Source organism: Danio rerio, chromosome 10 (genome assembly GCF_052040795.2).
Source record: "Danio rerio strain M-AB ecotype USA chromosome 10, GRCz13ab, whole genome shotgun sequence".
In the NCBI taxonomy this organism is placed as follows: Eukaryota; Metazoa; Chordata; class Actinopteri; order Cypriniformes; family Danionidae; genus Danio; species Danio rerio.
The window spans coordinates 8,423,407-8,448,219 of record NC_141030.1 but is presented as its reverse complement, the minus strand read 5'-3'; the positions used below and the strand labels follow the sequence as shown (position 1 = coordinate 8,448,219).

General features: G+C 37.7%; 2 protein-coding genes and 1 pseudogene across 5 annotated transcripts in view; 2 read left to right on the top strand and 1 right to left on the bottom strand.

Moving 5' to 3' along the window:
- The window catches only part of LOC147841961 (uncharacterized), a 280,011-nt gene extending 275,129 nt beyond the window's left edge, over positions 1-4,882 (top strand). The window contains exons 2-3 of one of the 2 annotated variants that reach the window (XM_087270144.1): positions 482-2,217; positions 2,299-4,882. In XM_087270144.1, coding sequence (XP_087126270.1) covers positions 1,770-2,217; positions 2,299-4,667 — 2,817 coding nt within the window. In that variant the 5' untranslated portion in view covers positions 482-1,769 and the 3' untranslated portion in view covers positions 4,668-4,882. Of the gene's footprint in view, positions 1-481 lie in introns of both variants that reach the window. The other variant, XM_087270143.1, reaches the window with a different exon arrangement.
- The window catches only part of pstpip2 (proline-serine-threonine phosphatase interacting protein 2), a 39,274-nt gene that overhangs the window by 5,485 nt on the left and 8,976 nt on the right, over positions 1-24,813 (bottom strand). Inside the window, exons 6-10 of one of the 2 annotated variants that reach the window (XM_087270154.1) lie at positions 20,614-20,676; positions 14,354-14,452; positions 10,665-10,710; positions 7,382-7,461; positions 6,296-6,394 (exon numbers count right to left, since the gene is read on the bottom strand). In XM_087270154.1, the coding sequence (XP_087126280.1) occupies positions 6,296-6,394; positions 7,382-7,461; positions 10,665-10,710; positions 14,354-14,452; positions 20,614-20,676 (387 nt within the window). The remainder of the gene's footprint in view (positions 1-6,295; positions 6,395-7,381; positions 7,462-10,664; positions 10,711-14,353; positions 14,453-20,613; positions 20,677-24,813) is intronic. The other variant, XM_087270155.1, reaches the window with a different exon arrangement.
- ndufa9b (NADH:ubiquinone oxidoreductase subunit A9b) lies at positions 12,482-13,794 on the top strand (annotated as a pseudogene). Its single transcript, XR_015500776.1, has one exon. The product of XR_015500776.1 is annotated as an NADH:ubiquinone oxidoreductase subunit A9b (transcript).

Sequence of the window (24,813 nt, the reverse complement as noted above, 5' to 3'; positions counted from 1 at the left end):
GTTTCCCTATCCAAGAGCGAAAGTGAAAGTAGATCATTTATCTCTCATTCTCACGCAGTAGATGCTCTGCTTAACAGTTTTCTGTTAAAAAACTGTCAACTGTGAACTGTTTGCTTGTGAAATGCTCATTTTTTCCACTTAGACTTACTTTATGTCCTGTAAATAGCGAATGCGCTCTTGGCGCGACGCAGCTGACTCTTACATGGAATGGGAGATGAGATTCTAATTGGTTTATTCTCAAAACAAACCTATAACTCATTAAGAAAATAAACTCAACCCTTTTAGAACATGCACCAAAGCGCAAGGCAGATTTCCCGTCCTTAAATTAGCAAAGAAGCACTTTAGCAGCATCTAGACCAGCAGCCTGTAAGTACATTTAAGATTTGTTTCAGTTGTTGTGTATGGTTTGAGGACTTGTTTCCAGCTGTTTGTGTAAAGTTGTAGGACATTTAAACTTGCTTTCAGTTGTGTATAATACTAGAAGTTGTTTAGCCACTGTTTCCTTGGTTACTATAAGAGCTTGTGTAGCGAACGCAGACGCGGTTTCGCGTCGTCCGCCTCAGTTTCGGCCCTTGTTTTGACTCGGGAGGCGTGTCCAAACGCCAGTTAACCACTATATAGTGAGCACGCTAGCATTAGTCGGCAAGAGAAGCACTTTAGCAGCATCTAGACCAGCAGCCTGTAAGTACATTTAAGATTTGTTTCAGTTGTTGTGTATGGTTTGAGGACTTGTTTCCAGCTGTTTGTGTAAAGTTGTAGGACATTTAAACTTGCTTTCAGCTGTGTATAATACTAGAAGTTGTTTAGCCACTGTTTCCTTGGTTACTATAAGAGCTTGTGTAGCGAACGCAGACGCGGTTTCGCGTCGTCCGCCTCAGTTTCGGCCCTTGTTTTGACTCGGGAGGCGTGTCCAAACGCCAGGTAACCACTATATAGTGAGCACGCTAGCATTAGTCGGCAGGAGAAGCACTTTAGCAGCATCTAGACCAGCAGCCTGTAAGTACATTTAAGATTTGTTTCAGTTGTTGTGTATGGTTTGAGGACTTGTTTCCAGCTGTTTGTGTAAAGTTGTAGGACATTTAAACTTGCTTTCAGTTGTGTATAATACTAGAAGTTGTTTAGCCACTATTTCCTTGGTTACTATAAGAGCTTGTGTAGCGAACGCAGACGCGGTTTCGCGTCGTCCGCCTCAGTTTCGGCCCTTGTTTTGACTCGGGAGGCGTGTCCAAACGCCAGGTAACCACTATATAGTGAGCACGCTAGCATTAGTCGGCAGGAGAAGCACTTTAGCAGCATCTAGACCAGCAGCCTGTAAGTACATTTAAGATTTGTTTCAGTTGTTGTGTATGGTTTGAGGACTTGTTTCCAGCTGTTTGTGTAAAGTTGTAGGACATTTAAACTTGCTTTCAGTTGTGTATAATACTAGAAGTTGTTTAGCCACTGTTTCCTTGGTTACTATAAGAGCTTGTGTAGCGAACGCAGACGCGGTTTCGCGTCGTCCGCCTCAGTTTCGGCCCTTGTTTTGACTCTCGAGGCGTGTCCAGCTGAATTCAATCAGCTAGTGCTTTGGGGCTATATAAACAACTAGTTCACCGCGGCAGCGGTCGCGGCAGCCTCGTGTGAAGACCGCCTCGTGTGAAGACCGACGAGGGTAAAGACCATTGACTCTACCTGCGCGACTCCACCGAGCAAAGACACCGACAAAGCACTTGAGTACTTTATTGTTTTACTTTACACTTATTTTTTTTTGTTGTCAGTGCACTTTTATTATGTGTTTTCTAATTCCTGTTATTACTAACACTCGCAAAACACGGGAGGTACGCTGCAGGCGTAATCCTCACAACCTTCGTTCAATACATGTATCTACTATTTCACAACTCTCTCTCTCCGTGGGCCTCTGGAATTGTCAATCAGCTGTTAACAAGGCTGATTTTATTACCTCCATAGCCACATATTCTGACTATAATCTCATGGCTCTAACTGAGACCTGGTTGAGGCCGGAGGACACTGCTACACATGCTACTCTTTCTGCTAATTTCTCTTTTTCCCACACTCCTCGTCAGACAGGGAGAGGGGGTGGGACTGGACTACTAATTTCCAAAGAATGGAAATTTACTCTGATACCGTCCCTGCCAACAATCAGCTCCTTTGAATTTCATGCAGTCACCATTATCCACCCCTTCTACATAAATGTGGTTGTCATCTACCGCCCACCAGGTAAATTAGGTCACTTCCTAGATGAACTGGATGTTCTTCTCTCATCTTTTTCTAATTTTGCCACTCCCTTATTGGTGCTAGGTGACTTCAACATTTACGTTGACAAACCGCAAGCTGCAGACTTTCTGACTTTGCTTGCCTCTTTTGACCTAAAAAGAGCACCTACCTCTGCTACCCACAAATCAGGTAATCAGCTAGACCTTATTTACACACGACACTGCTTCACTGATCAAACAATAGTGACTCCACTACAAATATCTGATCATTTCCTTCTGTCTCTCAACATCCACATTACTCCTGAGCCGCCACACACTCCAACACTGGTTACCTTTCGCAGAAACCTACGATCTCTCTCACCCAATAGACTATCCACCATTGTTTCAGACTCTCTTCCTCCATCTCGCAAACTCACTGCACTTGATTCGAACAGTGCCACTAATACACTCTGCTCCACACTAGCATCATGTCTAGACCGATTATGTCCTCTTGCATCCAGGCCAGCCCGTGCCAGTCCTCCTGCACCCTGGCTCTCGGATGCTCTCCGTGAGCATCGCTCAAAACTTCGGGCTGCGGAGAGAATTTGGCGGAAAACTAAAAATCCTGCACATCTCTTAACATACCAAACTCTTCTGTCCTCTTTCTCAGCTGAGGTTACTTCTGCAAAGCAGACGTATTACCGTCTGAAAATCAACAATGCCACTAATCCTCGCCTACTTTTTAAAACATTTTCCTCCCTCCTCTATCCTCCTCCTCCACCCGCATCCTCCACACTTACTACTGATGACTTTGCTACATTCTTCTGCACCAAAACTGCAAAAATCAGTGCTCAATTTGCTGCACCTACAACAAACACGCAAGATACAACACCAACACCACACACACTCACCTCTTTTTCTCAGCTCTCTGAGTCTGAGGTGTCCAAACTTGTGCTATCTAGCCATGCAACCACCTGTCCACTCGATCCCATTCCCTCTCATCTCTTGCAAGCCATCTCTCCTGCAGTCATACCAACACTGACTCACATAATTAACACATCTCTTGACTCTGGTTTATTCCCCACTTCATTTAAGCAGGCTAGGGTAACCCCACTGCTAAAGAAACCCAACCTGGACCATACGCTACTTGAAAACTACAGACCAGTATCCCTGCTTCCATTCATGGCCAAGATTCTGGAGAAAGTAGTGTTCAATCAAGTCCTGGACTTTCTTACTCAAAACAATCTCATGGACAACAAGCAATCCGGCTTTAAGAAAGGCCACTCAACTGAGACTGCCCTGCTCTCGGTCGTGGAGGATCTCAGACTGGCTAAAGCAGACTCTAAATCATCAGTCCTCATTTTGCTGGACTTGTCAGCTGCTTTTGACACTGTCAACCACCAGATCCTGCTATCTACGCTTGAGTCACTGGGCGTTGCGGGCACTGTTATACAATGGTTCAGATCTTACCTCTCTGACAGGTCATTCAGGGTGTCTTGGAGGGGAGAGGTGTCCAACCTACAGCATCTAAACACTGGGGTACCTCAAGGCTCTGTTCTTGGGCCACTTCTCTTCTCCATCTACACATCCTCTCTAGGACCAGTCATCCAGAGACATGGATTCTCCTACCACTGCTATGCTGATGATACCCAGCTATACCTCTCTTTTCATCCTGATGATCCCTCGGTTCCAGCTCGTATCTCAGCCTGCCTGTTGGATATTTCACACTGGATGAAAGATCATCATCTTCAGCTGAACCTCGCAAAAACGGAAATGCTTGTAGTTTCTGCCAACCCGACTCTACACCATAACTTTTCAATCCAGATGGATGGGGCAACCATTACTGCATCCAAAATGGTGAAAAGCCTTGGAGTAACGATTGATGACCAACTAAACTTCTCTGACCACATTTCTAGAACTGCTCGATCGTGCAGATTTGCACTCTATAACATCAGAAAGATCCGACCCTTCTTATCTGAACATGCAGCTCAACTCCTTGTTCAAGCTCTTGTTCTCTCCAAACTGGATTACTGCAACTCTCTACTAGCTGGGCTTCCAGCTAACTCTATCAAGCCTCTTCAACTGCTCCAGAATGCAGCAGCACGAGTTGTCTTCAATGAACCTAAACGAGCACATGTCACTCCGCTGCTAGTCCGTTTGCACTGGCTGCCAGTTGCTGCTCGCATCAAATTCAAAACTCTGATGTTTGCCTACAAAGTGACTTCTGGCTTTGCTCCTTCTTATCTGCACTCACTTCTGCAGATCTATGTGCCCTCCAGAAACTTGCGTTCTGTGAATGAACGTCGCCTCGTGGTTCCATCCCAAAGAGGGAAAAAATCACTTTCGCGAACGCTCACGCTCAATCTGCCCAGTTGGTGGAATGAACTCCCTAACTGCATCAGAACAGCAGAGTCACTCGCTATTTTCAAGAAACGACTAAAAACTCAACTATTTAGTCTCCACTTCACTTCCTAATCTGCAATTGCCTTTGCCTTTGAATATCACACTAACTGTATAAAAAAAAAAAAAAAAAAAAAAAATACTAACACTTCCCTTCTTAGACTTTACAGACCTGAAACTTGCCTTTAGTACTTATTCATTGTTGCTCTTAGTTGTGTAAATTGCTTCCTTGTCCTCATTTGTAAGTCGCTTTGGATAAAAGCGTCTGCTAAATGGCTAAATGTAAATGTAAATGTAAAAACGCGTCCTGACACGCCCTGAAAGCGTTTGCGCCCTGCGTTTTGCGCTTTGCGCATGGACCGTTAAAATAGAGCCCAATATGTTTTAACAATGTTTTCGGTAGGGGCAACATGGTGGCTCAGTAGTTAACATTGTCACCTCGCAGCAAGAAAGGGACTAAGCCGAAGGAAAATGAATGAATGAATGAATATTTTTGGTTCTTTTTCTGGACTTTGTTCATCTCGGGACTGTTGCTGTCTATGGAGGATGAGAGAGCTTTCTAGATTTTATCTTAAATATCTTAATTTGCTTCCGAAGATGAAAGAATGTCTCAGGGGATTGAACAACATTTAATTTAATAACAGAATTTGAACTAACACTTTAATGTATATCCATAATTTAAGACAGTCATAAAGTGATTTATCTTTTCATTCATTCATTTTCTTTTCGGCTTAGTCCCTTTATTAATCTGGGGTCACCACAGCGGAATGAACCGCCAACTTATGCAGCACATGTTTTACGCAGCGGATGCCCTTTCAGCTGCAACCCATCTCTGGGAAACATCCATACACACTCATTCACACTCATACACTGCGGACAATTTAGCCTACCCAATTCACCTGTACCGCATGTCTTTGGACTCTGGGGGAAACCAGAACAACCGGAGGAAACCCACGAGAACATGCAAACTCCACACAGAAACGCCAACTGACCCAGCAGAGGTTTAAACCAGCAACCTTCTTGCTGTAAGGCGACAGCACTGCCTACTGTGCCACCGCGTCGCCCAATTTATCTTTTATAAATAGTTAAAAGTATTGTTTTCTGAGTTGCAGCACACTCAAGAAAACATTGTGAACACTGTGATTTACTCAATAATTAGCTTACGGTTATCATGAAAGGCTATTTTGAGTTGAGACTTGTGTTACGTTCTCTTTAGTGCCTGTCTCGTTGCTTGTGTTTGTGTCATGACGTCACTCACTTTGTTTCCTATAGAGTCCGCCTTTGCGCACCTGCGGCGAGTTGCGCTTATTGAAATTGGCTATAAATACGGACCATCCTTGAGCGGAGACAGAGGAGACTTCTTCTTTTCGTTTCTTTAATTTACTGTTTTGTTTTCTTTAAGTCTTACTTTGCTCTAATTTGTTAATTGTTGGGTTGTTTAGTCTTTGGTTAGTGTTGTATGTTGTTGGAGAACGTGAGTTATTGATTCTTTATTGATTCTTATTTAGTTGTGACACATGATTTGTTGGATTGTTTTGGTTGTAATAAATTTATTAATTTAGACAACTTAGTTCATGTGTACTCTTTATGTTGCGTTCCCTTCATGACTTAATTATTTTGATTTGATTAAAAAAGGGTTCGTAACACTTGAAACTAGAAATAGTATTTCATACACAGCATTAAAAACGCACAGCTCAGTTTACCTCATCACTGGAGACACACTGCTGGGAGAGATGATTGAGATGAGTCCACACTATATTCCTCAAAGTGTTAATCCTCTCCACTTCCTGTTTCTCGAAAAACTGCCACAACATGCACAAGATGCCAAAGCAGAAAGATCATAATGTCATAAAACAACCGTTCACTCGCGTCAGTCAATAATCACCCACATAAAAAACTATACTTATTAAGCCATGTTTAAATTCAGGCATTTTGGTGTATTTTTTTGTTTAATCCAAGACACTGCAGAACAAAAAAGTCCTTCACCTTTCAATTTTGAGAGGGTTTTCTGTCTAATGTGAAGTAAACATTCAAAATACACTTTAAAGTGTTCCTTTTGTTATATATTTGTCAAGTTTTCTCAAAAATAGCTTCTTTTTTTTCCTGGACTGAGCCTTAAATTCTACCAGACCAGGTTTACTCAAAAGATTATTTAGGCGGCTTGTTCAAACTACTCATTTAAAATGAGCTGAATCAACACAATTCTAGATTTTTTGGGGGGGACAACCTAATTGTTTTATGTTTAATCCACTAGAGTTTGACATCGATTTGTGTTAGAACAACATGAAGGAACTGCGTGGAACCTATGGTAGCTGATAATATACATTTATTAAAAATTATATTGTTTTTTTTTTTTTTTGACTGTTAGTAATGTTTTCTGAATTATGGAGGGATGACTCCCAAAATCACCGCTTTAAAAACCTTCGAGACTAATTTGTCAAATAAACAAAAAAAAAAAAACAATCTAATTTAATACAATATTCAGATTTGTGTGCAAGAAATGCAACCAATTTAGTGCATATTTAATCAAATGATGCTTCATTTGCATATTTAAACATACCGTTTCAAAAACCCTGTAATACAAACCATTTTGAAATCCTTAATAAATTCAGGAATACATTCATTTCTCTTATTCCCCTGCAGTGTTTTGCTTACTATTAAACGATCAAGCTCTTGAGGCACACATGCTTTACATGAGCAGACATGATGATGTTTGATTTGTCAGGTATCTGTTGTTGGGTGTTGGGGTGTGTTTGTGTGTGTGATGCAGGCCAGGGCGCAAAGCTCACCTCACAGGCTTTAACATGCTCATTCAACCACTCCTCTCGCATCTTCCCTAAAACAGACACATTCTGACTGTATATCCGGTCTGTTAGGCAATCAAACAGAGAAAGGGAATCAGAATTAGAAATTGAACAAATCAGTTGTGCTGTGTGTTGAACTGGACATATGTCAAGACATTTATCACATCAATATAACATACCTTATTTTTTAGATTGTACACTAGTAGTATTTATTCATTAGCTACCAGTGCTTCTTCTTATAGAACTAATACCATATTAGTACCCTTATTACTAATATAAACTGCTCGATAAGTTAAAGTACTTCAGAAAAGTAATTAATTACAAATTACATCATTTAAAGTGTATTTAGATTACCATTACTAGGTCAGAAAAGAAATTTCTCAAATCTCAAATCTGAATGTATAAATAATCTAAATTGATCTCATTTAATTCTTTACATTTGAGTCAAAAATGGCCTTTAGTTTAATAAAATGTGTAATGCTGCATTTTAATAACAAACAACAAACAGAATTATACAGCAAAAAAACACTTAATAACAAACATTTGTATCAAAACATGACAGATTTAAAAGTAATGTTATCATATTTTATATAGTTTACAGAAATCATTTCTGACTTCATTCATTGTTTCTTGAACACATTCAGTCGTCTAGCTAAATGTACTTTTCTTTAGTTGAAAAATTAAATTATACTGCAAAATGTATTTGTATAGAAAAAAAAAACACATTCACTCCACTTCTCTGAATTGTTTTAAACAGAACTGTTGAATTTATTTACAGTATTTAGGAAAACATTTTTATATTAAATGACCTAAATATGAACAGATATCAATGACTTTTTTAGGGCATAAGTATTTTAATTTAACTAACTACTGTTTATTACTGTATATTGCATATATGCCAGTATTACTACTTATTATTAGATACTAGTATTTATTCATTAGACACTGTGAACATATCTCTAAATTGACAGTTTTTCTGTATTTTGTGAATATTTTTCACTTATTTTGTTTCTTGATGTTTCCTTCAACGTTTAACCTTCAAAATTGTTAAAAGTGACCTTAATGAACATTTTAAATAGTTAGAAGTGATATATTGTCTGGGTTGGCATTGTATGTTATGCTGCAAAAACCTAGTACTAAGCTGCCAATATACATTTTCTGCTACTTTACAAATTTAGTTCTCTATATATTATTTTACAAACTAAGTTCTCTATATATTATTTCTTAAGCAATATTTTGTCACAAACAACTAAAATGTCAATAAAAGTCACTTTGTTAAACTGTAGAGTTGAATTTTCAACATTAAAAGTAAACAGAGCATAGATCAACATCCCATAATGCAATTCACAACCGTAAATAAATGAAAAACACAAAATACGAAACTGGTAATTAACAGATATTTCCTACAGATATTTCCTACGGTCCATGCGCAGAGTGCAAAACGCAGGGCAAAACGCAGGGCACAATCGCTTTCAGAGCGTGTCAGGACGCGTTTTTGCTAATTTAAGGACGGGAAAATCTGCCTTGCGCCAAGGCGCATGGTCTAAAAGGGTTGAGTTTATTTTCTTAATGAGTTATAGGTGTGTTTTAAGAATAAACCAATTATAGTCTCATCTCCCATTCCCTTTAAGAGTCAGCTGCGTCGCGCCAAGAGCGCATTCGCTATTTACAGGACGCAAAGTAAGTCTAAGTGGAAAAAATGAGCATTTCACAAGCAAACAGTTAACAGTTACAGTTTTTTTTAACAGAAAACTGTTAAACAGAGCATCTACTGCGTGAGAATGAGAGATAATGGATCACTTTCACTTTCGCTCTTGGATAGGGAAACCTTTACGCACAGACATCAATTAGTCTATAAATAATTAATTTTGTTTGTTAAGCGCAAAGATTTGTTTCAAAACTATTTCTAAATTCAGTTCTAATTTCCAGCAAACGAATAAATAAATAATAATAACAAAGTGTGCTCAAAAACCTGAGTTATATCCTAAAACACATGCTGTGCCCCATATGGTCTAAAACCTGACAGGTGGGCAAATCTAAGCTTGTTTTTAATAAAACAAATATACATATGGATATAATAAATAATACTGCTAATAATGATAACATACAAAAGCAAATTGTTATGAATGAACTGAAAAAGCCTCCCGAGATGAAGAAGACATAAAAGCAGTGATTTTTCATATTTATGTAGGCTAGAAAATAATATGTTTTGTAATATTTTAATCATTTATATTTATATCCTATATCTATTCTTATTATATCCTATATATATATCCTTAATATTAAAATTTTTTCATATGTAAAGATATTTGCCTATTGCTCTCTTGTGTGTATTAAGCAGTGCATAAGCGAGGCGCAACTCTGCGCCGGAGATAAGACCGGGTTAGTTTTGGTCTAATGAAAAATCTATTCTAGTTTCTCAAAATAGCAACGCGCCAGCGGTCCGCCTCAGAACTCCTTTCTTTTTAGACCAGAACGCCTATGGGCGCACAAATGAGCGCTAATGCATTTGCTATTTAAACAGCGTAGCGCAACACCTCAAAACGACTCTTGCGCCAAGCTGAAACTACCAAAAGACTACTGCGCCGTGCCTTGCGCCACACTGCGCCGGGTGTATGATAGGGCCCAAAGTCTTACCTATGAAATGTTTTGCCTTTGTGCTTTGTTTTCTTTGCTTCTTACTACACCCGTAGTCAGCGCTAAAGTCCAGCATCTTCACGTAATAACACTGTCTTGACTAATGTGCTTGAATGACACTTGTCCTGGGAGCACTGTACCAATATGGCAGCGCTATTGACGCATGCTCAAAGTACCTATGTGATATCTAGTGTATATATCTATGAGTAGTTACTAGTCACTAATGAAAAAGAATTCAATAGGAACTTTTATCTGACTTGTAATCCTATGATAATAAGAACTCATATCTAACCAATATCACTCTCTTTCTTGACAATATGCACTAGTATCAAAAATAATAATAAATATTAGCACTCATATGTAACTATATACAATGTTAAAATATTTTTGAAACATTTTTAAAAAGGTTTAAGGGTTTTTTAAGCACTAAAACAACAAAAGTGTAAGAAGGACTAGAACATGTTTCTGAGTGATAATAGACAGATAAAAAGTACATACAGAAGGCACAATGTTCAATATTTCATATTTGTAAAATGTACTTTAATATTCAATGTGTCACCCAGCCTCAGTTATAACCCAAGTGTATTATTATTAATGAGCGCATTATTACTGAATATGGTAGTTCTCTTACCGGCTTCCTCTGCCGCCTGCTTGGCCTGTTGTGTTTTGGCGTACAGCTAAAAATATAAGAGAGTGACATCATTTACTCAACATCTTCTAATATGGTCTTATACATCCTTCCTGCACATAATGCCAACACCCCAACTGCTCTTCTCTCTCTCTCTTTGCTGTCCTCTAATAACAGTAGTTTCCTATCACCCCAATTTTGCTTTGTAAACAGATTTTAATCAGATGGTTGACTCGCTACAAAACTTTTATAACTTCATTGTTTTAACAGCTCAAGCGTTTTGTCCTCAGGGTAATACTAATAACAATACTGTCATGTTTTACAATGATTCACGGCGATGTATTTGCTCTGGCAGTCGTCTGTTCACATGCAAGGCCTTCTGGTTAGTTTTGCATGCTGAATTGTTGTGCAAACTCTCTGGAAAGATGTTGGTCTTCAAAATTCATTAACCTTTGTTTGTTCATTCATAACAGAAAGCTATCCAGATTATATGATGTCTCATAAGCAAAACAGAACTAGATTGAATTTCATTAACAGTGCTGCTTTCTTCCAACATTCTTCAAAATAGCTTTCTTTGTGTTCAACAGTAGAAAGAACTAAAACAAACTTGGAAAATGTGGAGCGTGAGAAAATGATGACAGAATGTCTTTAATCTCTTTAAAGCCCCAATAGACTTTGGCTGAGTTTATTTTGACACCAAATTTAGTGACTTCCTCATTCCTCATATAACTTTTGGGATTTTTTTTTGGCACTGTCTGCACCACAAAAGATTTGGTCCCACTTTATATTAAGTGTCCCTAACTACTATGTACTTACATCAAAAAATAAATACAATGTACTTACTGAGTTTATAATGTATTTGAGAACACTTGTGGTGCTTTTGAGTTGGGATAGAGGTTGGGTTATGGACAGGTTTGGTGGCATGGGTAGGTTTAAGGGTAGGTTAAGGTGTAAGGGATGATTAACAGTGTATTTACAAATGTATTTTACAAAAGTTAATTACTGATGTAATTACATACATGTATTTAATCAAGCATAAGTACATGGTAAATACATTTATTTACACAATAAGTACATTGTAACAAACTATTAATTACTATGTAAGTACATATTAGTTAAGGCCACTTAATATAAAGTGGGACCAAAGATTTTTACATCAGTCCCAGAGCCTAATGAGATGCATAAAAACTTTGTCTGGGTTTTATTTTGTTTGAAATATATCATCACACCACTTTGATGTTTAATTATTGGTATATAACATTGATATAAGATGATATAAAAATTTAAAACGTGCATTTCTCACTTTTCTCTAATCAACTTTTATGACTACATCACTGTGCGCTTCATCATCTCATCAGATATTCTGACCAATCAAATGCTCTCCAGTCTCTGAAGCCCAGCATCCTACAAGATGCAACATTCATAGCTGAAATCAGTCACTTATTCACATGCAACCTAGCCACAAGCCAAGATTAGTCAAATGCCTCGCACACACATTCTTTACACACTCAGTCAGCATACAACCTGTTAAGACATTAAGTTTAATACAGACAATTTACTTTAATTAAGTTTTATACAGATTTTATAGGGGATCAGAAAATGTAAATATGCTGTCCATTGAGGCGAATGAAAGCTGGATTTAATTCAGTTTCACTCCAACCAGTCAGAAGCACACATGGTCTGCTCTGTTCACAGACATTATAGGAAAAGAGCGGATTATTTGTGTGAGCTGCACAGACCACAAAATGTGGACACTTTTGAATTATGTATATTTAAACCAAAGAGATAGTTTGACAGACTCAGCATTACTATGGCTCTGACAGCCATAATCATGGCGTCTGTCACACTGATTTGCCGTCCTGCGGGTGTCCTTCCCAAGCTTTCAGGCACCTGTTCTCCGGTGTTGCTGGCAGCAGCTCCTGTGACGGTACAGCAGAGGAAGATCCATCATGCCGTAGTGCCCCGTGGAAAAGGAGGCCGCTCTTCCTTAAGTGGACTCGCTGCCACTGTTTTTGGAGCCACTGGCTTTCTTGGCCGATATGTTGTCAACCGTCTAGGACATATAGGTTCCCAGGTTGTGATCCCTTACCGATGTGACCAGTATGATCTCATGTACCTCAGACCTATGGGCGATTTGGGACAGATCATCTTTATGGAATGGGATCCAAGAAACAAGGAGTCAATTCAAAGAGCAATCTCTCACTCCAACGTGGTGATCAACCTTGTCGGAAGAGAATGGGAGACCAGCAACTACAAGTATGAAGATGTGTTCGTCTCCATCCCTCTGCAGATTGCGAAGGCAACTCGTGAAGCTGGAATTAAAAAGTTCATTCATATGTCGCACCTTAACGCAGACATTCGCAGCCCCTCCAAGTATCTGAGAAATAAGGCAGTCGGTGAGGAGGCTGTGAGAAACGAGTTCCCTGATGCCATCATTATGAAAGCCTCTGAGCTCTTTGGAAGAGAGGACAGGTTCTTGCACCACTTTGCTAACATGCGCTGGTTTGGCACAGCTGTACCTCTAATTGCACTATGAGAGTTGTGGCTGATGTGCAGCAGGTGATTGTCTCCAGAAACATGTTTTGTTGTGCTGGTTGAAAGTCTCTTCACAGTCCAATAGTAGTGATTAAAGTTAATGATCTAAATGTATTAAGTGTATTTTTATATCCTGGGTGAGGCATAAAACTAAAAAAATGTTCATCCAATTAAATATTGTTGGGCCGACATCTCCCATAATTCCGATAAGTAGCTCAAACTGTCTGTCAACAAATCCTGATTTGGGCTTTTGTGCATCTCTGTTCAAGCATATCCGCCATTAACTACACAATTACCAATAATGTGTACTATAGCTATAATACAACTGCAATACTGCACTTGCAGGCAACTGTGTTGACTGGAATAGGCATTCGACCTCTTCAATGGAGAGTTGTTTTCAGCCTGGCTAAATCATCAATCTACATTAATCTTCTGGGTACAATGCAAATACACAAAACTAAAGTAACATTTAGTTATCTATTGAAAGCACAGTCTTTTCTCTTTCCTGTTCTCACTCTCGCCCCCACACATTCACACACACAGTAAGATCTAATCAGCAGTGCCCATAAGATCTAATCAGCAACTTGCAACTTGACTAATTACCAAAACACAAAAAAAATATCTGTACATAAACCGATCCAAGCATAGAATGTTAATAGTTAATCATTCGGGTCAAACTGTAACCAGAGTACACTGTTATCAAAAACAAACAGACATTGGATCAACTTCAAGTTTTGTCATGAATTAAGTTTTTAAAAAATATTACTTTAGGTGTAATTTAGCAGGCGCTTTTATCCAAAGCGACTTAAAAATGAGGACAAGGAAGCAACTTACACAACTATAAGAGCAACAATGAATAAGTGCTATAGGCAAGTTTCAGGTCTGTAAAGTCTAAGAAGGAAAGTATTAGTAATTTTTATTTATTTATTTATTTTATTTTTTTTTTTTTGTGTGTGTACAGTTAGTGTGATATCCAGATAGGCAATTGCAGATTAGGAAGTGAAATTACTTTTAACTGTAATATCAATAAATCATCGAAACACTGCAAAAAGTGTGTGTAAAAGCAAGATGCAAGCCATCAAAAATAAAAACGATGCACTAAAGCAAAGCAAATTTAAAAGAAAGCATGATTCTTTCTCACAGTTATATTTATGTACCTTTTCTTGCTGCTTGGCACTGCAAGTGGTGGCACTTCTGTTCATGTTCTGCTCTGTTTCCTCTTTGTCTCTGCATTTTTGATCGTAGCTCTTCTTTGCCTTAAAAGACAATGACTGACATTTTAAAAAGTGCTGTTTATTGCATCTTAGCTGTAATACGACAATCAAAATTGTATAAGCACCTGAATGAAATCGTATATATACAGTAGTTGAAGTCAGAATTATTAGTCCCCCTGAATTATTAGTCTCCCAGTTAATTTTTTCCCCAATATCTGTTTAATGGAGAAAAGCAACTGATTTATTTTATCTTTGCCATGATGACAGTAAATAATATTTTTCTAGATATTTTTCAAGACACTTCTGTACAGCTTAAAGTGACATTTAAAGGTTTAACTAGGTTAATTAGGTTAGTTAGGCAGGCCAGGGTAATTAGGCAAGTTATAACGATGGTTTGTTTTGTAGACTATCAAAACAAAATTAGCTTAAAGGGGCTAATAATATTGACTTTAAAATGGTGTTGAAAACAATTCAAAACTGCTTTTATTCTAGACATAATAAAACAAATAAGAAAAAATATGATCAGACATACTGTGAAAATGTCCTTGTTCTGTTAAACATCATTAGGGAAATATTTAAAAAAGAAAAATTTTATTCAAAGGGGGCTAATAATTCTGACTTCAACTGTATAATAACACATTTTACTCAACATGTTTAACATTTAACATGAATCTAATGTTAAGTTTCTTATGAACTCAAAATACTTTAATCTACAAAATTTTTTTTTTAAAAAGTATGAACAAGTGTGAACAAATGACAAGTATGAACCATACTTTTGTATTAATATCTTAACTGATTTTATTTTTACATTTATTTTAATAACAATAATCAATAAAAGGTTCAATTTAAGACTTTTAAAAACATTTTTAAGATCATTATAATGATATATCTAAGATTTTAGACATACACAATTTAGACATACACAATAAAAAAGGAATTGTTTTCTAATGGCCTAGTTGTAAAAGATTTCTCTCCCCCACCACACCCCACCCCCCATCAAAATAATTATAATATAGTTATTTCTTGACAATATATATTAAAAAAGGTTTCAAAACAATTAAAGCCTAGTTGTATACATGAATTTTATTTTAACATAACCTTTTTTAAAGAGCCCTTATAATGGGTTCAACCCAAGCTCATTCTGGAAAGGTTGCCCCGCGGACGTTTCTGGAGACCGCGATTTACGTGGCCGGAGGTACGTAAGGCCGCGTTTAGTTTTTGTTCGAGCGAACGCTGCGGGGCGGTGTGGCGCCGCTCCGCCCCTCCTCTTCGCGCTCGCCGTCCGACGGCTTGCCTCCGAGTGGAGGGCTTTCCCGATGCAACCAGTTTGTCCGCTTAGCTCACAGCGTTGCGTCGGCGGAGCGGAGGCCCCGGAGGAGGAGGAGGAGCCAGCCGCGGGGACGACGACCGGGATCGAGTCCGGGGGAACAGTGGTTCCGGAAATCAGGTAAGACGAAAAATGGAATCCAAAAAATAAGGGCGAGAACGCGGAGGGATCCGAAAACACGGTCGAAATCGAAGACGAGGGCTTTTGTTTTTTGTTTTTTTTCAGGGCGGCTTTTGCGAACCGTCGCTCGGGTTTAGGGAAGGAGGAGGAGGAAGAGGAGGGCGGCTGAGTCGGCCAATCCGGCGTCTTTTCGCACGAGAACAGCGCGGGCGCGCCCGAGAGGCGCCCAAGACACGAAAAAGCGCGCACAGCGGCCTCTTCGCGGATCCGCGAAAACAAAAACCGCTCGAATACATACCTCCCGGGACGTAAATGGCGGTCCGCAGAAACGTCCGCGGGGCTACGTTTCCACAATGAGCCCGGGTTGAATGGGTTTTTGAAAATGACCTTCCATGCAATGTGTAACACAGTGACTGAAAACATCCAGCTGAAGTTTAAATCTGAAAATGCACCGTGTTTAAAACTATTGATTCTTTAATGAAATAGCTGACCCAGAGTCAGATAAATGAATCGTGTTGGGTTCGGATCTTTTGTCTGAATGCATCGACATCGATACGGTGAATCACTAAATATGTAGTACTGGATCCAGTAAAACATGAATGAGCCCTTCCTTTCAGGGATCATGCGACACAATTGTGATTGTGACACCAAGCTGGCGATCACTGACAGATGGAGATTTGGATGCGGGGAATAAAGGGTTTGAGTTCACTTTCACAACAACACCACAGTAAGGCAACTTAGAGCTGTGTTTGTTCTGTCATTTTTCTGATGATTGATACAATACCCTATGCTGCAACATGGGATTCGTCGGCCGTTTGCTATTAAATGAATGAGCAGCAGAGACTTTCATGTATGGGACTTTGTCAGACTTTGACAGGGACTTTGTCAGTAGCTGTTACAGTTTATATGGACCAGTTTCTTCTTCCTCCAGATCATAACATGTAAGTGTGATTAAAATTGTTGCCTCGTTTTCTGTAGTTTGCAAAATATGTATTTAATAGTGTGTTGTAACTTGTAATCACCCCACGCAACATGTAATCACATATCTATATTAGATTAGTGCTTGTACTGTATCTCTCAGGTAAAATCTTTATGTGTTTTTCACTTATTGCACCAAAAACCACGTTGATAACACCATGAGCGCTCCTTCCTTTACCAATTTAAATGTGTTTCTGAACTCGCGATCCTCTGTTGTTTGTCTTTGCTATGGCAACCATCAGCTGTTCCTCACACTCGCAGCATGGTCAATTTTTAAAATAATTTAACTTTTGCCAATGTGTGTATCGCAGAATGAATCATATGGGAGTCGTTGGGATAAATAGATAAAAATACATGCATATTATAAGACAATAAAAGTGTTTTTTTGACCTTGCAAACATATATCCAGTTGTTGGAGCCTCCTAAAACCAAAATATGACCTTTTATAATGCTTAATAGGGGCTCTTTAAAATAAAAAAAGTTTTAAAAACTATAATAAACTAAATGTACGCACAACAGTCTGTCCAGGTCAGTGTCCTCAGGAAGCTATAAACCCAAACAGAACTTCTAAACAAACTTTATTTTAAGTAAAATAACTAAACCATTATGGTAAATTTTTTTTTTTTGTTAAAAGTTATATTAAGATGTGTTGTTAGTGATTGTGTGGGTGTTTGCCTGATCAGGTAATTTTACACTGGAAAATTAACACCCGTTTAAAATGATTTAAGACCGACAAATATTTGAGTGGATCTAAAACCTTTGAAAGCAATTCTTTGCGATTTAAGTCTTTTTTAGACCCCACAGACATCCTGTATATAAAAAAACTACATTTGAGGTGCTATACAGTGAAGTATTTGTTTATACAATGCAATACTGATGCATCATGGGACATCTTGATGATATTCAAATTAAGGGAAACACTTAATTTACCAACCAATGTACCACTTCATTCATTTTTTACTTAGGTCTTTAAGAGAAGCTGTTAATGAACAATACTGCTTGGCACTGACCACTTCCCATTTTGTACAGCTAAAATCAGGTGCACTTATTCACTTCCCTCCTGCCACTGCTTCAGAATATATATATACTTCCCATAAAGAAAATAAGCACAGAAAAGTAGGCATCGTTCTCAACCACGCATTACAGCAACCGCTCTGGGGTTCATTTCCCAAAACCAATCACAAGATCCGTCGTTACAAACATAGTAGCGGTTTGGTGTTTCCTGTATCCATCGTTCCATTAGCAAATCATTTTTACTAAATTGTACCTTAAATATGTCCTATGTAATATTATAAGAAAACAACTCTTAATAATAGATAAATAGCATGTTATCTTCATTGTTGGACACTTTTGGAGACTATTTAATATGAAATTCATTAATTTATTTTCCTTCGTATTAGTCCCTTATTTATCAGTGGTCGCCACAGTGGAATGAACCACCAAATATGCTTAATAGTGGATCAAAAATAGTTACATTTGTAAAAGATTCTGAAACAAAAATTTAACAGGTGCACCTCACTGGCTTCACTGGGGGGCTTCAGTCACATGATCTCGAATGGGGTCCTTCAACTAATTAACATTTTCTGTGGAATTGCTCAATTTAAAATAAGCATAGTGTCACACCAGAGGACAGGGCTTTCAGTGACATAATGTATCAAGTTCCTGTTTTTAAAAATATATGAAAGAAAAAAAATATTGGAATTTCCTAAAATAGCCACTTGTAAAATTAAGCCTGAGGTATTTATCAACGATTTTATCATTTATTTTTAATTCATAAGAGCTTTAATTTATTAACTACGCTTGGGAAAGTCAGACCATATGACAGTTGGCCATATGATTTGGTTAAAAATTGTAAAAAATGTAATAACATCATATTTACTCTCACTGTCCACTTTATTAGGTACACCTGTCCGACTGCTTGTTAAAGCTAATTTCTAATCAGCCAATCACATGGCAGCAACGCAATGCATTCAGGCATGCACACATGGTCAAGACGATCTGCTGCAGTTCAAACCGAGCATCAGAATGGGAAAGAAAGGGGATTTAAGTGACTTTGAACGTGGCATGGTTGTTGCTGCCAGACGGGCTGATCTAAGTATTTCAAACTGCTGCCCTACTTGGATTTACACACACAATTGTCTCTAGGGTTTAAAGAGAATGGTCCAAAAAAGTGAAAATATCCAGTGAGCTGCAGTTCTGTGGGTGCAAATGGCTTGTAGATGCCAGACATCAGAGGAGAATGGCCGGGCTGGTCCGAGCTGATAGAAAGGCAACAGTAACTCAAATAACCACTGGTTACAACCGAGTTATGCAGAAGAGCATCTCTTAATGCACAACATATTCAACCATGAGGCGGATGGGTTACAGCAGCAGAAGACTAGTACCACTACTGTCAGCTAAGAACAGGAAACTGAGGCTACAATTTACACAGGCTCACCAAAATTGCCTGGTCTGATAAATCTTGATTTCTGCTGGACATTTAGATGGTAGGGTCAGAATTTGGCGTCAACAACATAAAAGCATGGATCCATCCCGCCTTATATTAACAGTTCAAGCTGGTGGTAGTGGTGTAATGATGTGGAGTATATTTTCTTAGCACACTTTGGGCTCATTAGTACCAATTGAGCATCGTGGTAACGCTACAGCTTACCTGAGTATTGTTGCTGACCATGTCCATCCCATTATGACCACATTGTACTCATCTTCTGATGGCTACTTCCAGCAGGATAATGTGCCATGTCATATAGCACGAATCATCTCAGACTGGTTTCTTAAACATGACAATGAGTTCACTGTACTCAATTGGCCTCCAAAGTCACACGACCTCAAGCCAATAGAGCACATTTGGGATTTGGTGTAATGGTAGGTTGGCATCATGGATGTGCAGCTGCCAAATCTGCAGCAACTGCGTGATGCTATCATGTAAATATGAACCAAAATCTCTGAGGAATATTTCCAGTACCTTGCTGAATCTATTCCACGAAGGATTAAAGAAGCACTGATGGCAAAAGGAGGTCCAACCTAAAGGCTGATTTATACTTCTGCGTCAAACATCGGCATATGCTACGGCGCTGACGCAAAGCCCTTCGCCGTGGCTGTCGCCGTCACTGACGTGCACCTCTCAAAAAATGTAACTACACGTCGCAACGACGCGTAGCGCAAGCTCTGTGATTGGTCTGCTTGGTAGCGCTGACGAGTCGGGGCGGGACCGAGAGCCGCACTAATGGCGCGAACCCAATGTAGCGATTGTTTACAAGTGTGGAGTCCCGTGAAGGAGATCTGGATGGAAAGTTTTGTTTTGTGTTTACCTCATAGTTAAAGTTGCTGCACGTCCGCCGGTTCCTGCCTCAAAATGAGCGAGTTTGAGCCACTTGTACATCCCGAAAGTGTTCAGGAAAAGCAAAAAAGCAGAGAAGAAACTCGACACAGAGGAACATTAACACCTCACTGCCCACTAGCGTTTCGGAAGTGTTAATGCAGACCGACAGAGACAGCGCGCAGAAGTATAAATGCACAGCCACGCGCGTTGCATGCGCCGTGGGTTACGCCGGCTTTATACTAGTAAGGTGTATCTAATAAAGTGGCTGGTGAGTGTATACATAATATAATATTAACATTATAACATAACATTGTGTGTAATACAATTATAGATTTTTTGGAAAGTTAAAAAAAAAACACCAAATGATGCATCGTACTAGATCAGCCGCTAGTTATGTCATTGTTTGGAAAACGCACCCCTGATTTAAAACAGTACTATACATTGTTCAGTTACACTTACCTCAGCTGTTTTCTTATATTGAGCGGCTTTCTGTTTATGAAGAGCATCCATTTGCTGTTCTACCTGAAAAAAAACACAGCATTTTGTTTATTTAACATGAATTTATTTATAATGTACTATAAGAAACTGACATACATATTTTTACATTATCAAAATAGATTCTTTCTCTTCTGAAAATAGCTCATGCGACTGAAACATTGTGTGGTTTGTTTTTAGTGTTTCAGCATAGCAACACCAATAACTCAACCAACGGTGTGAGTTTGAGAGGGGCTATCAGTTTGTTTTTCACCAATAGCAAGTCAAGAATTCCTACTATTACATAATTTTATATATTTTAGCCGGTGCATATTTTTTATTATAGGCTCTTAAAAAGTTTGCAAGTGCCATTAATTGTACCCTGTCAGCTGTTTTTGAGAGATCTGTTACACAAAACCACTTTCAGATTTTGCTCGGATAAAAGTGTGGTTTTGGGTTCAAGAAGGTGGTTTGGTGTTGAGCAGGTTTAACTATCATAGTTCCTGCATCTCTGGAGCAGGTTTTATTCTGGGTTAGAGAACACAAACTAACACTTGAGCCATCTTTACATGTCTGATGTAATAAAGCATCTCAGTGTATGTATATCTGATAATTATAAGTTTTATTTGTATTAAACAAATTTTCCTAGTACTGGATTGCAGCTGGAAGGGCATTCACTGTGTAAAAATATGACAACCCCTGATAAATAAAGGGACTAAGCCAAAGGAAAGTGAATTAATGAATGAATGTATTCAATTAATCAATAATTAACCTTTATAATTGTCAGTTAATAACAAACAAACTTTAAATCATTTTTGTGCTCTCTTTGTGAACCTACATAAACTATTAAACTCAGTTGACTGACCATTTAGGGCAATTTTCGTTCAGCTTCCTTCTCAAACTTCCACTAAATCTGCAGGGTTTATTTCACTCTTATAAATGTGTTTTAATTTAATATATTTCTGATAACTTCATCTATTAATCTTCAACAAGTGAATTACGCAAACCACCTCATGTAGAATAAATTACCCTGAAGCTCTGAGCATATCACAAACTCTGTATTGAATTCTGAGTGGAAAATAGTTATAGAGTTTATTGAGAGACCAACAGCCTTGACCTATACCAAACTAAAACCGCTAAACCTCACCTAAAACCAGATTGGATATATCTGATTTGGTTAACTCTAAAAAGACTCTGAAATTGGGAGGTGTTCAACAAGCAACAGGCATGTTAACACAAATAAATATGTGTCTTGAGGTGTTAGACAAAACTGCCACTTCCTTTCAACTCTAAAGCAAATGTTATTTAGCGATTAGGTTAAAAGTAACTGGATATACACCTTTATATTGGTGGTTTCTATGGTTTTCATTCTGTTATCAATAACTTTGCAGCCACTATAGTTTTAGAGTAGACTATTGGCTTAGTGTCCATTTACACTTGTTTTTTAATTCACTGCAAAAGTAGTCCCTTAACAACTTTCCAGTAAAAGTCAACTTAACGCTAAACCTAGTCTAACACTAAGTACTAATATTCTGCTAATTCTTCATTCATTTTATATTTCTATACACTGTAAACCCTGCTGTTGGCATTAATAAAAATTTAAAGTTAATATAACTTCACATTACTTAAAATACCAAGTTTTGGCATCAAAACTTAAACTGGTGTGTTTAACTTAAAATTTTAAATAATGTTGTCTAAAATTACTGGTTGCGTATAAAATTCTGCCTTGACAATCATGCTGGGGTGCGTTTATCAAACAACAACATAACTCGCGGCTGAACTATCATAGTGCGATGCATTGTTTGGGAAAAGAACAATGTATTGACAAGTGTTTCCCCAAAACCCATAGTTTCTCTGTCGTAGATCCATTGTTTAAACCACACTAGTTATAACGTAAAACCCCCATACTGATGCTCTAAACGAATGGAGTAACTAATTCTTTAGAGAAAAACCCCATAATTTATTTGTGCAAATTATATTGTTTTACACACACACATTTAAAAAAATAAAATAATATTAGTTTTGGTAAAACATGCATTTTCCATATAAATTTAAATAAATGGAACATATAGGGCCTGTTTTTTCTTTACAAATATTATTAAGAATATGACATATTCTATTCTAAAATCACTTACAAAAGCTAACACGTATTCTAATCTCATATATGAATCATGAAAATAAATAAATAAATAATGAGGCTATTTATTAAGAAATGAAATTTAATCTTTATTATTTATTAGAAAATGAAAAAATCCTACTTTAATAACGATAAGAGGTTTATGAATATGATGATTTTATTATTATTATAAATAATAATATTAAGTAGGTTATTGTTTATTTCTATTTTTTTAAAGTCTACTTTCACAATTTGACACATGCAAACTACTGCATAAATGTTCAACAAGCCCATGTTGAACAAAAAAAGCATTAACGTATGCTATGTTTCCAGTTTTCACAAGCTTTGGAGACGTAACACAAAGTACGCTTTTAAATAATTGGTCACCTATAGCTTTCGTCATGACTCAAGAGCCATAGCTGTGTTCAAAATGACATCAATGTTTTCAATGTGAACTGCTAAGGGAAAGCAACTGTAAACAGGAAGATCGCTAAGACTGAACTGTAAAAAGGCTTTGAAGCAAATTACACCTAAGAGTCATGACTATAATGCTTTTTTAAAAATAATTCCAAGTTTAAATGTTAGAATTTTCAAAATTAATAGGGCATAGGGGGGATAACAAGGGACCAGAGCACAGCCAGGAACTGTTTATAACCACAGCTCCAGAGGTACAGTTGCAAGCATACAAGTTTGCGATGCAGCTAGCGGAACGTTCGTTGGAATGATGGATTTGGGAAACACCAATTTAGCGAACTATGTTTGTGATGAGGGAACTTGTAACTTTAGTTGGCTCACGGTAGTTTTCGGAAACACACCCTTGATTGGTCGATATATATTATATGACACAAAGTAGTATTTTTGCTTGTGATGCTGAATTTTGCTAATGCGCAGCAGCAGTTTAAAAGTAAGTAAGATCATTAAATTGGCACAGTGGGTAGCGCTGTCGCCTCACAGCAAGAAGGTCGCTGGATCAAGTTCCGGCTGGGCCAGTTGGCATTTCTGTGTGGAGTTTGCATGTTTTCCCCGTGTTTGCATGGTTTCTTACGGGTGCTCCGTTTTCCAAAGACATGCGCTATAGGTGAGTTGGATAAGTGAAATTATCCATAGTGTATGTGTGTATGTGTGTGTTGAGCGCTGGGCTAACGATCCACCTCGTAAAAATTAGATGTTATGAAACACCCACCAATATCCACTGATCATAGAAATGTCCCTACCAATCATAAAATCCACTTTAAAAAAAAATTGTGCTGTCAACATTAGCCTAGACACACAGAAAGGGTACAATCACGTTCCCTTTTGTCCATTTGAATAATAAGAAAATTTCTAAAATATTACTAATCCAACTTTTGGTCTTTCAAGCCACCCGAACCCCTTGGCTATAAGCCTAAAACCTAATAAATTCTATTAAGAGAGGATTATTTATTAATATATTTTAATAGCAGTTAAATAAACAGTAACAGCATGTATATATAAATCAGAATTATTAACCCCCCTGAGTTATTATCCCCCTTGTTTATTTTTTTCCCCAATTTCTGTTCAACGGAGAGAAGATTTTTTCAACACATTTCTAATCATAATAGTTTTAATAACTCATCTCTAATAACTGATTTATTTTATCTTTGCCATGATGGCAGTAAATAATATTTGACTAGATGTTTTTAAAGACAATTCTATAGCTTAAACTGACATTTAAAGGTTTAACTAGGCAGGTTAGGGTAATTAGGCAAGTATATAACTTTAAATAGATGCTTTAACTGACTTCAGCTGATTTTATATCCTCAAGAATAAATGCATATATATATATATATATATATATATATATATATATATATATATATATATATATATATATATATATATATATATATACATATACACAGTTGAAGTCAAAATTATTAGCCCCCCTGTTTATTTTTCCCCCAATTTCTGTTTAATGGAGGGAAGATTGTTTCAGCACATTCCTAATCATAATAGTTTTAAAAACTCATTTCTAATAACTGATTTATTTTATATTTGTCATGATGACAGTAAATAATATTTTACTTGATATTTTTCAAGACACTTCTATA